General features: G+C 32.4%; 1 protein-coding gene across 3 annotated transcripts in view; it reads left to right on the forward strand.

Moving 5' to 3' along the window:
• The window catches only part of Ndae1 (Na[+]-driven anion exchanger 1), a 178,292-nt gene that overhangs the window by 52,946 nt on the left and 108,241 nt on the right, over nt 1-17,105 (forward strand). Inside the window, exon 1 of one of the 3 annotated variants that reach the window (XM_089651225.1) lies at nt 9,096-9,164. The exons of 1 other annotated variant lie outside the window; for it this stretch is intronic. Coding sequence is in view for 1 of the 2 variants with exons in the window: in XM_089651224.1 (XP_089507350.1) it covers nt 9,274-9,275 (2 nt within the window). In the remaining variant the exon portion in view is untranslated. Of the gene's footprint in view, nt 1-9,095; nt 9,276-17,105 lie in introns of those variants that run through there. One more of the 3 variants, XM_089651224.1, reaches the window with a different exon arrangement.

Consider the following 17,105-nt stretch of genomic DNA (forward strand, 5'->3'; position numbering starts at 1 on the left):
ATCAATTTCCACCATTGCATTTTTTAAAATTTATTTGTATTTTTTAATAATTATTCAAGAAGTTTGAATAATACTATTTTTTCAAAAATATATATAATCGTGAGAAATATTTAATAAGAAGCCCTGACAAATATTTAATTAAAAAAAATATTTGTAATAAAATTCTCAATGTTATTTATTATGCCATAAATGATTAGGTCTTCTTTTTCTTCTTTCGTTTGGTGGGGGGATCAGAGGAGAACATCTAAGTCAGTGAGCCAGTCGAGGGCCTCAAGCGTCGCCCTGTGCATTCCATCAATCCCGCCGGGGAATTAATGAAGCGGGCATTCGTTGACCACATGTTCGGTTGTCTGCACCGCGTCGCATTTAAACATCGTTGACTCTTTCAGGCCCCAAAATGTGAGCCCAGCGGCTGTGGGAGGATCTTATCCTGTTGATGGTGGACCAGAGTTTACGAGGCAGTGAGAATGATTTGTAAAACTGATCCATAACGGTGCCAAAACGGTGTTTCCAGAAATCTAGAAGTCAATGAAAAAAATTAATAGGTGCTAATATAAATAAAAAATATCAAAATCTTGTTTGATTAACAATTTTGAATACTGTTAAATAAATGTGCCAGAATTTTAGAATCTATTTTTTTTTGGAAAGTGTTAAATGGTTTTGTTTAGTCATTGGTTAAATGAACCTAATTTTAATCCTGTGACTGTATATTGCAAAAATTAGTATAAATAACACCTTCATACCTTAACACGAGTTCAATGTTAACAAATTTGTTTGCGTTTTTTATTAGTTCTCTTCTGGGTCTTCGACTGTCTCCGGTTACGGATATTCTTGGCTGCTTTCATCACCCGAAGCCGATAATTCTCTTAAAGTTATCGTTAATATCTTCTCAATCATTCTAAAAATACAGACTTCAATATATTCATTTAACTGCATCATTTTGGTCCTTTCGAAATCTTATGAACCAGAATTTCACTGTCTTTTTCAAGAACATTCTTACCGCGGTTGCAATTTTTATTCAAATATTAACTCTTTTTGCTATTTTAATATTGTATAGATTGATGCTTATTCACGAGTGAAATTATTCGCGTTAAATGAACTAAAATTCACTTCCCTGTAATTTTAAAAATTTGAACTGCTTGTATGAAGAATAATTCAGACAGTTTATTAAGTTAATACCTTCCTATAAAAATTATATTATTACAGAAAATTATTTAAACTTTCTCAAAATTTGAATTATAATATCCCTTTATTTTTCATGGGTTTGAGTACATTGAAGTGAAATTATTCACGTTCAATGTACTCAAATTTGTCTGATTTAGGTGTCATTTTCAAAATAGGAACTGCTTCTGAGAAGAATAATAAAATGAAGACAAGCTATTAAGTAAGTACCTACCTACAAATACAAGTTTTTTTAGCAGAATATTATTTTAATTACTATCCCTGAATATAGATCCATGAAGGCAGATTTCAACTGTCTTTTCAAATTTTAAATTATACTATCTCGTGATATTTACGAGATGTTAAATAAGTATGGGTACTTACGGCAACCCTTGCCTTAAAAATAGACAAGATTTGACAAAGCTCAAGTTTAAATATCGAGCTATGTTTAAAAGTCTTAAATTCTATTGTCAAAAAAATATTATGAACTTAACCATTTGAAGACATTGTATCCCAATTTTTTGGACAAAACGAGTAGTGAATTGAACTGCTAAGGAGAACACAACATTGTATGCGTAAAATGTAATTAATTTGTATAAACATGTAATATTTTAAATTTTAAATCATCTTGCCTAAAAGATTCATATTTTCAACTACGGTTATCCTTAAATAATAGTTTATGGAGATACAATATCTTAGCTTTAAACCATTGATATATATATATATATATGTTAAGTGAACGCATTTGAATATACAGTTATCTCAGAATCTTTCGCTTTCCTTACTTCTTCCCGTCTTCCATTTTCAGAAGGCCTTATTATTTAAAATAAAATTTAAATAAAAAACTGTGTCCTTGCACTACATTCTGAAGACTAGAGTGCAACTATTTTTTCTCTATCTGCACAGACAGACTAAGCCACAGCAACGCGTGGCGGGGTACAGCTAGTAAAAAATAAATAAATAAGTTCTACAAATATCATTATTCTTGGCCGACGACAAGCTACCTGACATTTTTTTTCTAAAAAGTGGGTAGGTACGTAGTTTTAGCGGAAATATTTTTGTTACATTACATCCCAGCATTTGACAAAACACTATAATATTCAGGACGTTTCACGCGAAATATTTTCTGTCCGCTTACAATCCCAACCACGTCCGCTGTGGACTTCTTTCATTTTCTTTCTCTCATTCCTGAACAGCTTTGGGCGAAGGCACCAAGCTCCTTCATCCATCTGCAAATTTACAATCTTAAATCTTGACCTCTCTGTTTCTTTTTTTGTATTCTTAACTCTTATCAAAATACTAATTAACATAGTGTGCCTGACGTTCATTCCTAAGTAAAAAAAAACGATCGTAAATTCAACTTAACAAATTACGTTATTCATTAGACCAGTAGTTAATGCTTTTTAATATGATCAAACATGGATAATAACCCTTGAACTTTAATAATATAAATTTTCTTCTGAATAATGAAGATGTCAATTTGCTGTCCAATGAGATTATATGTTTTTTTTTAATTTTGTTACACGTCGCCAGTGACCACACTGCTGCACGTCACGAGGAATCTCGTGATACGTGCTCTGTCTCGTCTGTTACCGTAGTGCTGGAACGAGACGGAGTGCGAATCACGTGACCCGCCAGGTTGTACCTATCTACCCAATTGCAATGTGGGATTCAAACATATTTTATTTGTTATTAATTGAAATAACAATTTCATTGGACAGCAAAGTGACATTTACGTTTTCAAATATGTTCAGAAATTGCTGGTTAAAATTCTTCGAGTTAGCGGTGAATCACCCTGTATATGAATGAATTAAAAAAAATACTGCTTCGTCGTAACTTATTTTTCGGTGATGCCATAAGTAGTAATGCAAAATCATGTGTTTTTGGTTTGAAAATTTGGTCGCCTAGAAATGTTTCACATGCTTTAGTAGAATACATCTTGGCCTTTGAAATAATCGATTATTTTTTAGATAAGTCTTATTATAAGCCCAGAAAAAAATAATGTATAAGGCCTATGAAAACTGCTTTAAAGTTCAAAATCTCCTACTTACGAACCCATTTTCGGTTATAATTTTATTGTATAGTGTGGAAAATTAAGTTATTTATAAAATATTCTGACTAAAATTAAATATTTATGCCTGAACAATCCACAAAATAAAATAAAAGGCACTTTTTGGCCATGTGTTTTTCTTGCATAAATCAAAACAGGCGGATGGTGTTTAGCGGGAATTTAAACCTTATCGCCATCTATCTAAGGGTTGTTATTGATTGCGGCTCAATTTAAAACATTACACGACGTAGTGCATCTCCTTAAAAGACGCATGCGACAGAAAGAGATAATTGAACGGTCTCAGGGGCATGATATATCGTTATACAAAAATTAATTTATTTCAAATTATTATTGACTATTTTTATTTATATTTTAATTCCATACACGGAGAAAAATTAAGTATATAAAATATTGCTAGTTTATTAAAAATCTTTTCTAATTATTCGTAATCCTGATAAAAAAGGGATTGCGGGCCCTTAACGAATGAATTGATAATTTTCATGTTAAACTTTTAGGTCCATAAAAATCATTATATAATATGTTAACAGGGCAAATGCATGTGAATGGACACTTGTTCCGCTATATTCGGATAATAATTATCAATTTTTTTTGGAAACGGTTGCTGTCCCTTATTAACAGGATTGTAATAAATCAGCAATACTCGTTTTTCTCCGTGTATGAACTAGTCAGGTAGGTACTAAGAAGTAATTAAAATCTCTCAAAACAAATTAACTTGGCTCCCGACGGGTTGTGAAACTAAAATTCGTAATTTTTGTAAGACTTTATTTTTACTTCTTCTAAGGCTGGCCGCATACATACGTTTTCCGTATTCGATTTCCGAATTCGTTTTCCGTATTCGGACATCCGAATGAACGGAATCAGTAGAAAATACATTAACTGCCGCACACGTTCGTTTTAGTTCCGAACGGAAAAAATTCCTTACGCACGTTCCGAATGCAAGCCGGCGCGTTCGGAGAAACCGAATGGAAAAAACCTAATGACGTCATGTGGAACGCAGCTCTTGCATACACTTTGTTTGTGCCGACGCAAACGTTCGGAAATTTCCGTTCAGTAATTCAGTGTTGCCAACGGATCTTGACCTAATATCGCCGTTTCTCATACATAAGGTAGCGTAAAAACAATGGTGTCAATAGAAAATCATAGACATATGTCTATTATTTTCTATTGACATCATTGTTTATGTCTATTATTTATAATTAGTTTTATTAAAAACCCTGAAGAAGTGAGCGTTGCTCATGAAACATGTTGGTAATAAACAATAAAAGTGGTAAAAACGAAGTATTTTATTAATTTTAACTTTATTTTTAGTATCCCTGTAGTCAGGTACTATTTCAGTTATACAGAAAAGTCACATGCCCTAACGGGGGTAATTTGAACTAAACGTCTCTGGGTACGGCTTCCTTCGCTGTTAATTACTGTAACGTGGCCATTTGGACATTTCCGATTCCCGGACTGACTGTCGTCTGTCGGGCACCCCTGATAAGTCACCAAACGTAGCGAAACATTAAGGGTGATCTATGGCAGAGGTGTTGACCAATGAATGGTTCATGAGACAGCGGTACACATACTTACCTCCAAAATTGTTATTTCTAAGGGCCAGTTGTTTCACAGAATTTGAACAATTCATCAAATTAGAAAGAAATTTTTCAAGTTCTGTTATAATATAACTATGATTCATTTATTTCAGAGAACTGAAATGATAACAAAATTTTCACTGAACTTATATTCGAAAATTTTATTATCGGTAAAGTTCTGTGAAGAAAACTGGCCCTAAATGTTAATAACAATACCTTTTGTAAATTTCAAGAGTTTTATAATATTTGGCTGTCATCAAATTATGAGTTACAAAGTTATAAGGACAGAGTTATTGGAGCATTTAAATAGTAATTTTTCGACATCCGTTGAAGACGGCGAATAAACATGTATTAAATGTGTTTGGGGGTCTTTAAATAACATTCATAAAACAAAGCATGTCTATTGATAAGAAAAAAGCAAGTGCAGAGGCTGTAAAATTTGGTCTGCAATGGACTGAAGATGCTGAAATAGCACAGGACAAGGACGCCTGGAGGAGCCTTATTGAAGCGATTTTTCTCCAACCCGACTAGAAATGGGTAAGAACGTTATGATTTTTTTGTCATGAATTTTGTCATTTTTTAGAACGTTATGATAATGATGTATTTTTCAATCTGGTTTTATTGTGTAAAATTGTAGCAACATCGTCCTCATAATCGAGAAAATGCGATGTATGAAATGGCTTAGCTATTTTATTTGTTTTACACGGGTTTCTTACAGATGTTCTCACGTAAGTCACCAATAAAAATTCAGTTAATATAGTAATGTGTAAGTACTTAAAATTAAAAAAAACCTACTCAGTCAAAGGATATCCGTATAAAATTATATTAAAACCCACTCAAATGACAAATAATACAAAGAGAGGCAAGAGACACGAGAGACACAAAAAGAGAAACATAATATAATTTACTCAACAATTGTTACATACTTTTTAGCAATAGCAGGACAGTCTTTCAATTTTTTATCGTATTTAGTTAAAAACTTGAATCCAATAACATTTCACGAAATTTACAATTAATAAAATATATTCAAGTACATTAATCAATTACATACATTCATTATACCAGTTGATGAGATGCAGCCTTGTATAAAAAAAATATCACAATCTCAAAGTCACCGAAGTTGACCTGAAAAAAATCTTCCTCTGAAAAAATGTAGTTTAAGAGTGTAGTCATTCTCCTCCAAAGGCATGATCAATGATCATTGGTAGGTTAGTCTTAGGATTGCAAATGAACCCGTTGAGCAACTTATGTGCTACTGACAACCTAACCAGAGGCGGTCCCTGCCTTAGTGCATTTGTGCACTGCACTGCCAAACATCGATAAACTTTAGAAATGTAAATTCGTATATCCACTCACGAAGAATTCACGCCAGATCATTATAATATTCTTACCAATCAAAGTTTGTACTAGACTCCCGCGCATGCGAAAAATAGTGTAATATATCAACCCGTGCATTTTCGGCTTTGCCCGAGACATGCCATGTACCTTCTATAGGCACTGTCTCTAGAGGTCGGAACCGTGAAATGAGCGAGACAGGTAGAGACCCATAACGGCTGTTGATGTGTTAGAGCAGTGGAGATAGAAGCTGGTCGGTGCATTATCGGCGCATGCGCCGAAACATCCTGATATATATCAAAAACCTTAAACATGCGTAAAACGTTTGGAATGCATTAGTTAGGATTGACAGATTTCGAACTAATTAACAATGTTATAATATTCTAGCGTTACCGGCGCGATCTACATATCTGCAAACTTGACAGTATTCATTATTGGCGATTGACGCGACGTTTTAACGGTTTTTACGAGTTTTGCTCTGCAAAAAGCTTTTTAAAAATGAGTGCTAGTGAAAACATTGCGGTTAACATTGATTTTATCAAAATTAACCGAAGTTCATTTAATCCCAACAAACTAGAGATGATTTTGCGAATGCTGACGGAGCAATATCAATTTTACAATTATTTTACAAGTGTAACTTGGTGGAGTGTTTTAGTGAAATAGTGAAACTGTTAAAAATAATTTGTACTATTCCGATGACAACTGTCGAGTGCGAAAGGTGTTTTCTACGTTGAAACGTGTAAAAACATTTTTGAGGAATACTATGTCCCAAGATCGTCTCAATGCTTTATCAATGATGAGCATCGAAAAAAGTTTGATCTCATCTATACCAGACTTTAATAATCTTGTAATTGAAGAATTTTCTCAAATGAAAGAGCGACGAATGGATTTTCTCTACAAATGAATTATTTGTACTGGGTATGTAGTTCCCTTTAAATCTCTTTATTTTCCTATTTTACATGTTACCATAATTTGTGAAATGCACTGCTGGCAAATTCTGTCACGAGCCGCCTCTGAACCTAACTTAACCTAACTTAACCTAACCTTACCTAACGTCTAGTCGTAGTATTCCAGCGAGAAAGTCAGAGAGATACAAAAGAGGTTAGTACCTTTCTAAGTTCTTGCACATAGAGGTACCGCATAAACTTATTTTACACCTTTTTGTACACCTTTAGAGTATACCGATTCCGTAGATATCGATTTTTAAACAAATGGAGTCGTCTTTTTGACGTTTAACTGGTATAAAATTTAATATCGTCAGGAAATAACGAAAATTTTACGAATCTTATAAAAAGAACTATGTCATTTATGAATATGGAAAATAATAGAGCTCCTAAATTAGACGTAAAGGTTTTGAAGCGAACTGCCCGTAAACCACGTATTGTTTTCTGTAATAAAATAATTATGGAAAAACAAAAGCAGTCTGTTTGAGAAACGAAAGTTTTCAAGTTTTTTTAGTGATATAAGATGAGAAATTTAAAAAGCAATTACTACTAAGAAATATTTTTTTTTTACAATTCAAATTCAGCATTTTGTTCGCCATAAACTGACTTGAAGCCACAATAAACCACTATACAATATTCTGTATAAATATTTAATTAATTAAGTAATAATTTTGTAAATAAACGAGATTTATAGTGTTTTATTCATAATAAAAACGAGAGTATTCAATGACTTCACCCGTAAAATCATAATCGTAAATGTATTTTAATTACTGATGTATTCTACCGTGACAAATTTTGTAACAGCATTACGCAAATCATTAATTAAATAAATGATTACAATTAAGCAAACAATTTAATCACTAGGTAAACTAAATAATTATAGAAATGTAACTACGTACATAATAAACACCAGATATCAGTTTTCCACAAAACCCCCAAAGAAATGATATTAATTGCTTATTGATTGACATGAAAGCTAATCATATGGCATTGACTGCACAAGTGTTGATGACACCATGCTGTTGGCTGTTGGTTGTGGACTGCTTGCTCCTTGCTCGTATTCCGTGTACTGTGTGCACGCGCCTGTCTGTGATAACAAAACAAAACGTGTACATACATTAAATAATGAAACTAGTCGAGGATTCTGTACAGCGATATAACACGCAAGGTACACAGAAATACAACGACAATATGAATTTTATTTTTAAGGCTTTGGTTTGGGTTCTTTAGAATTGGTGAATTCTAAACTAACAGCGTGATGGGTTTTTAATACAATAATCATTAAAAAAAAAATTGCCTCCATAAAATCAGATTTTAAAATGATCCGGTATTGAATACCACGTTTCGACATAAACAAAAAGGTTGTTTTATACGGATGAGAACGCATGAAAGTGCATTTTTCGATATGCCATGGCGTATCTATATACATACATTAGTATATTAATCGGTCACGTAAGTTTTTGCGTTTCACTGACTATGTACTCAGCATACCAATTATTGAACATATCAACCATGGAACTATGATTATCCATGGAACTATGTTTAACCATGGAACTATGATCAACTTAGGAACCATGATCAACCATGAAACTATGATCAACCATGAAACTATGATCATCCATGGAACTATGATCATCCATGGAACTATGATCAACCATGGAACTATGATCAACCATGGATCTATTACCAACCATGGAACTATGATCAACCATGGAACTATGATCAACCGTGGAACTATTACAAAACAATGGAACTATGATCAACCATGGAACTATGACCAACCATGGAACTATGATCAACCATGGCCAACTCCTCAAACTATTGAAACTACATCTACATAAGAGACAGACAAATTTCTAGTCGATGATTTTACAACTTTAATTCTAAAATAATTCACAACTTTCCATTTTAGAATCAATCTTCCACAGTTGTATAATAAGGTTTGACTCACTTGAATGACTGATCCCTGAAAGCCACAACTGCTGGGTGGTAGTCGCTAGTACTGGGTCAGCCGGTCACAGCAACGGTCATACTACGATAACTGTTATCGCTTGTGACAGAATAACAACGTGTGAAAAAGTAACAACATGTGACAAAATACCAACTAGTTAAAAACATGAGAAGTGATAAAAAAATCGAATTGTGACAAGAAATTGTGTAAAATATTGAAAAAAAATCGTTCAGAACTATGTGAGTTATCATCGTACAAAATATAATTTTCAAGAAAATTCCTAAAACTTTCAGCGTTGTGATCTGAAATTGAATTTTCTCTGCGATTTTTCCCTCAAAGGATTTTGTGATAACATTATTTGAAAATCTATTATGTTGGGTTTCTCGTGATAAAATATCCGTATCTACAGTTGTAAATTGGTTTTGGAAATAGGATGAAAATAAATCATTCGTACTTACTTAATGTATGTAGATACTTACCTAAATATATATTTAGAAAATGATTTAATCATGTTTTCTGTAAATAATTCATTGTGTTTCGAATTTCTCGTCATGGCTCTGCGGTTACTTACTTTAAATATTGAAATTCCTCCCTCATAAGAGAGTTTTTGTGTAAAATCAACTTAGTTTATTCTGTTTTGTGATAGAGAGGGCCACAGCTCATTTATATATATATTTTAGTTACTAATGAAAGCCTTAATTGACTTTCCAAGGGTAAACTACCCTTGGAAAGTCAATGTTAAAAAATAAACTCAATTCCTCTGTAAACATCGTTAACTCCAAATGACTATAAAAGGCGTCCGCTTTGTAATTAACAAGACAACTATCGGATTCATGTTTACATTTTATATCAGTAACATACGGAGAATACAGGGGCAGAATATTCAATAAGGGTTTTGCTATAAATTTTTTTAACAAATCTTGAACTTGTTGAAGTGGGTAAAAATAAGATTTATATTATATTTTGTCTATTTTATGTTTCCCGGGATCATTTGAACTTGAAAGGCTCGTACCTGTCATTTTTGATTTTTTTTTTAAATATTGCATGTATCTATATAAATAGGATTTGCAGTGTTACCTGTTGTTTTCGCTTACTTGTTGAAAAATTTTAATAAAAATAAGATATCAGGTGGTCAATATTTTACGAAGTCGGTTAAACACAAACAGAATTTTCTAAAACGGGAACTACTTTGTGAATTTGTTGGACAGTCAAAACATTTTACAAATGTATAAATATGCAAATTATCCTGTACTAAATGAATAATTAAATAAAATACACAGTTAATTTGTAAATTTAACAAATCAAAAAATGTCAACGTATATTTGCGAATTATATTGATTTGGAAACTGAAAACACTACTTACTTAGATTTACCCGGTACTTGATACTAATGGTAGTTTGGTTGAAATCCCAGCGTACGCAAGTAAATTTTGTTTGATTAAAACCCATAATAAAAATTAAAAGCTTTCAGTATAACATATCACACTCCTATGCGACGGATTCAAAAGCTAGTAAACAAATACTCCGATGTTGTTGATATATTTAGTACATTAATTTCATTATATAAGCATACCTTATTGAAGTTTTTTTCATAAAGTAGGGGAATATTTTTATAAAGCTATTTAAATTGACAGTATTACAGTATTTTGCACGTTAACAGTGTTTTGTCGGCTGAAAGAAAAAAAATATTTTGGATATTTTATTTTTACATTTTGTACCTACAATATGTTTAGATCAAATTCAACAATATTGTTTAATTATATATGTGTTTAAACAGACATTTCCTGCGCTATTTACGAGCATAATTTCTTAAATATTGTTATATATTTATGTAAAATCCTTAATAGGCGTAAAATAAAATAAATACCTATAATACCGTCATAAGCAAAAAGACAGCTAGGAATTAGCCAAAGTCACATTCCGATGTACTTTTTCGTCTCGTCTATCAATATGACTCCCAGCTGCCTTTTTGCTTGTGACGATAATATGCCCGGACGGATTGATCATTCCGGCTCATTATTTATTTATTACTTTACTTTATTAACACCCTTTTTAGGGACTTTTACATATGAATAGTATTAATACAGTATTAATAAGTATATACCTAATAACAGTATAATACATACATACATATACAGTATAATAATAGTATTAATACAGTATATATGTATTTATTACACATCTAAACTGTCTCGGTAATAATCTTTTGTATTTGGTAAGTGAATAGGACTTAGGAAGGTTGAAATTTGATTTATTGTTCAAATTCTGCGAAACAACCCAGTCAGTGAAAATCCTTCCATCTGGCAATTTAAGCATATTCATTTAATTTAAAAGAGTGTTGTAGTTCAACAAATTTGCTGGAAAACCCATTTCAAAACTTAGAAAACGTATGAATTTATTTTGCATTCTTTCAATAGCTTGTACATGAATATTGTAATATGGTTCCAGGCGGGAGAATTGTATTCAAGTTGATGTTGAGGCAAAATATAGCAATTTAATATACCTAATATTGTTAAAATTTCTAGTTAACCTAGTTATAAATCCAAACATTTGTAAGACATTGTTAGAGAATTACGTTATGTGGTTAACAATATAATGATTTGGTTGAATATGTGTTAATTTCTCAAGAGTATTGTTAGCAATATTGTAATTGAAGATCACTGATTTTTTTTTTCGAAGGGCTGTTTATCAATTCAAAACTTTTTGATATTATCTCGAAGAATATAAAAATGATAAATAGTTCTAAAATTTTGAGGTCAGTAAAATAAATTCATTATGAAATATTTTCGTAAAATAAATCTTAAATCAGGCTAATATGTTGTCTTGTATACCGAGCTTTTCTAGTTTCTAAATAAGAATTATTGGGAAACTGTATTCAAGGCTTTTCTTACATCATTATAAACAGAGTCCACTTGTTATTCTTTCCTTTAAAATCATTAGTTATAAAAGTTTCATAGATAATTAAATTAGAAAGATTACTTCTAACTGACAGAAATACAAACTAGTGAGGTGATATTACAGGTTTTATTTGTGTAATCACTTTGTCCAGTATAAGAGTTTAGGTATGGTGGATTGAATACATATCGGTCTGTTATTACAAACATCACTTTTTCGTGCAGCAGAAATTAGTCCAGACGCGAAAGTGAGTGCAGCCTTCTATAGGCGAAGGCTGTATTTAGGTATCTGCTCCACTGAATATGGGAACTATAGATAAAAAAAAGACAAACATTCCCGGGTTACGAATAACTTGACAATATTTGAAAATCTCCTACTACCACCACAGTAAGCGGAAAATGTTGCTTGTGTTGTGATGGAGGACTTAGCCAGATGAGGAATTGAACACACTACGCCTGGGTGGGACCCAAACGCGATGTCAACTCAGCCACCGACCTAGATATCTAAGCAATTGAAAGAAAATTGCAGAATTACAATATATATGAGATATTTTGACTTCTAGGTTTTATACAGGCAATAAAAAAATTTACCTACGTATCTGGTAGGTTCCAATTTTTTTAAAATCTGAATTCCGTATAATAGTCTCAACTGCCCTGATTCAGTGGTGACCCCAACTAGGATGTGTATTGAGTCTGGAGGGAGTACGGGGAAATATAGAAAGGGAAGGTAGAGAAGTACTTGGATATTCAGATCTTGTCACCAAACACATCTAAAGCCATTTCAAGCATCGTTTCAATTCTGGGTGGTGGCCTTTCACAAGGCGATCTCTTCAAATTATTTGCCCTTAACGAATGAATTGATATGTTTCCTAATAAACTTTTAGTAAAATACGAAAGTATTATCACGGTGTCAAAATTCTAATACTTACGCAACTCGTCATTAATATTACTAAGGCATACGCTGGTGCATGAACACGTGTTCTAATTTATTAGGAATTTACTAAAAGTTCTAATCCCGTTATTAGCCGGATTTCCAATAATTTAAAGAGATTCTTAATAAATTAGCAATAAACATTTTTTCTCATTTTATTATTATTTTAAATGAATAAATTGTGAAATAACACAAATTAATAAAAAAATATATTTTAAAATTGGGCACGCGGGATTTTTAACAGTCTCGCAAACTCTTAGCAGTTAGTAGGGATTCTTGCGGAGTAGGTACTTATTCGCATAAAAATAAGACATGAAATTAAATCTTCTCAAGTAAATTTTCGACATTTGAAAAAAATTTGATCAACTTTTCACCCAAAACAAACAGAAAAATTATCTTTTTCTGGCACACAGAAATCCCCATAATACGCGTCTATCGGTTTATGTCTTCAGAGGCCAGTTTATCGGGATTACCAGGTCCCCGTGTGAGTCTTTGAGTGCAGGAGCTGTGAGGGGCGCTCGTTAAGAATTTATAAGCCTTGAGGGGAGGTTCACACGCGGAATATCTGATTCTTCAAATTATTAAATAAACCCTTTGGCCGTAACAGTGTTAGGTTTTATCTATATCCTTGACCGTGTTATATTTACACCAAATTTACTTGATTGTTACCGAAATTCCACATTGTTAGATACCTGCCAACTTTAATTGCCGTAATAAAATATTTCTACAAATGAAATGTGTGAGGAATATAAGAGCTTATTTTTATGGTTCTGATGAATAAAATAATAATAATATTATTTTCATTAATTGTTTCTGATTTAATAAAAATCATCAATCGCTAATGTATAACGGTTTTAATTTGGCCATGACGTAAGTAACGCTAATTATGTCAACGGAACTGGGACTGCACCTGCAAACGTTGGCCGGTGTGACGTAACCAATGCCACCCGCACGAATATATTGTTTTGGCAGCAAAACGAAAATGGGATATTTTAAATGGCTATAGACAATTTATTCGTCGAGATAAAATCGTATTTTTGTTCGTCAATCAATATCACTGAAAATCCTCAATTTCAAAATATTCCTTTGTGAAGTTACTCGACAAAATCGAATTCCACAGTGCTGTATCAACGACATTTTAATAAAAATTAATACCGTGAAATGGGAGGAAATCTGCAGATTTTAAAATAATCAACTTGGTTGCGATCCGCCTGCAGTTGAGTAATAACTCGAACCATACAATTGTTTTGTTATCTTTTTTTACGTAAAAATGAATTTATTCTGTGTATTTAAAGGTATTTGAATCGTAAATAAATACACATGTCATTGATATAGATGTAAACGGACGTTACAAAGCTTCATAGAGCATTTGACAATGTTGCACCCAAACTAAATCCATACCCTCTTACTTATAAACGCGGTGTAAATATTAAGCGGCGCGTAAGGTGAGAACAGTGAAAAACCTTTGTTTGATTAAAACGGTCTTAAACCAGGCTCAAGGCCGGCTTTACCACACCAACGTCGAATTGGTGTTTAAGTATCTTATTAGTATCAGCCATACTAATTAAATTCTTACACGCCCGTTCAACGTAAGTGTGATAAATCCGGCCTTGAGACTGGTGTAAGACCGTTTTAACCAAACAAACGCCACGATAATAAGTCAAGTTCTTCACTGTTCTGAAGTTACGCGCCGCGTTATATTTACACAGCGTTTATAAGTAAGGGGTTAGTGTTTTATACATAACTTTTATATTGTACAATAAATAGTTTCTTGAACTATAAATTCGAAACAGAAAACACCGTACAAATTTCATGATACCGGCGTTTACCGTCCGAGAGTTAGATATAGAAACAGATGTTCTGAGTTATAGTACGTTTCAATGAAAATACCTATATAAATCTTTGATAATATGCATTACTCACTTGTAGAAAGGAATGTGTTGATATATCAATTAAAAACCGGTATGGTACTGTTTTATCCATATGATATTATTGGTTGTCAAGCGAAAGTACAAGTGTTCCAGCATAAATTTTATGATTAAGTATAAATGAAATACTTTGTTTTCATCACTTTTAAATGACGCCACAAAGTAATTTTACAACTATTCAAGAAGAAATAAATATTATGCTTCATAGTTAGAAAATATGTTTTTATAATGTTGGTAAAGGAAGGTTTGTAAAAAATGTTTTGAATACATATATTTATTAATATAGTCACATATTGCGCACCGGCCTTTGGCACGTGATCACTCAAGTGGATGTTTCCAGATATTTTCATATTTTTTTATTCTTATATTACCTGCTGGGAGAAGGGGGGTCGGGAGGTACAGACAAGATACTACGCAACAACTGAACTGTCCAGAACTTAAATGCCACAAAGTTAGCCTTCCGTGACAGGGAGATTTTTCTACGTTCTTCCCCCGAGGTGGCGATATTTATTCAAGATAGTGAATTTAACTAACTTTATCGAATAAATTCACTTATCTGATTTTATGTCTCAGTCAGCGAAACTTTATATATTTTTCCAAAAACTGCCAGATGTGGCAAAACTATTTTCTAACCATAGACTCAATAAGCTCTGGACGGAAAAATGTCAAAACCTGCTTAATTTTTTTAAAACGTATCCCGTATTGTGTTTCATCATATTCCATAAAAAATCGTATGTATATTTGCATTAAAAATATTTTAAAAAGTATATGAAACAATAGTACCACTTCGCATACAAATCATTTAAAAAAAATTTCATACAAGATGGCTGCCAGGCAGTTGCTCAATGTCCAGAGCTTTTTAGGTTCATGTTTATAACCTACGCGCTCTACATCGGTTGGCACGAGAGCGTATTACTTGTATTTACTGAAGAAAATAATGAAATAATTTTTAGTATCCATTAAGAGTGTTTTACAACAGTTAATTAATAGATATTACCTACAATCCGAGTTCGCCCGAACCATCACTATTTTTTTAATAAACTTTGGAAGAAAAAAATTGTTGCTTTCAGAGAGTAATTGGTATTTTAAAGTCTAATTGGTATTATAAACAGATTTTCTGCATTATATATGTTGTTCGTAGTTCCGGGTTTGTCTCAAAAATGTTTTAAATGAAAACTCTGGGTCAACCACTTTGGACTTTGGATGATAGATAACAAAGAGCCCTGATGGCTTCTACAGCAGGTGGTAGGAATTATTCTGGCTCTCGACCTTGAGGTTGCAATAATTATCATGGTTTCAACCCTAAATTATCTCCATTAGCCTCTTAAACTACTATCTAGTGCTATCTCTGGGTAACGTCTTAAACTACTCTCCAGTATATAAATATAGAAAAATCGAAGAATTTCATCAATTTTTTGAACAACACTGTATCACAGATAATTCATAAAATGTGTGTATAATTCCATTAATTACAGTTTGACAGTTTGGAATCTACGTAAACATAAAATATAATAATTAATGTACAATTCTTATCGCGTAAACAAATACAAATTATTAATTAAATAATACAGTGATTTTAATAGGTTTCTAATTTATTTCAATTTATATTTTATTGAAATAAATAATATTAAATAATAATAATATAATTTATTGAAATAAATAATCAATATATATTATACAAGTAAGTGTACAATGTGCATGCAGCTAAAATTCAGAAGCGAGTCTCGATACGATTAAGGATGTTATATGACGTGGTAGCCTCTATCCCCCATCCATGAAGAAGGTTCTCGTTTTTACCTGAAGGGTGTGCTTTTGAAGATATAAGTGCTGGAAGTTTCGCCCTCTAGAAATTTCTAGAACAGTCCAGAACATTCGAGAATATTCGAGAGCATTCGACGAACGAACATTGAGAACGTTCCAAAACATCCCGAAACATTCTGGCATGTTGTGGAATGTTCGGGAATAGTCTGGAACCCCCGGGAACATCCCAGATCACAATTAACTAAAAACTTTTCCTGATAAACTTTTAGTAAATGCGTAATCGTGACACTACATTGATATCTCTAAATAGTATAAAACAAAGTCACTATCCGCGTGAGCCTGTTTGTGCGCTTAGTTCTTTTAAACTATGCAACGGAGTTTGATAGGGGTTTCACCATCGTTTAGAGAATTTATTCTGGAAGATTTATATGTGTACCTATATATATAATTCATGTAATTAATATTTTTTTAAAGTACAAAAAAGTCGAGCAACGACAGCTACACGTCATCTAAAAAGTATCAAAAATGTTTTTATGTTACACAAACAAATTATGCA

Source organism: Hesperophylax consimilis, chromosome 4 (genome assembly GCF_061612785.1).
Source record: "Hesperophylax consimilis isolate HC1 chromosome 4, BYU_Hcon_1.0, whole genome shotgun sequence".
Classification (NCBI taxonomy): Eukaryota; Metazoa; Arthropoda; class Insecta; order Trichoptera; family Limnephilidae; genus Hesperophylax; species Hesperophylax consimilis.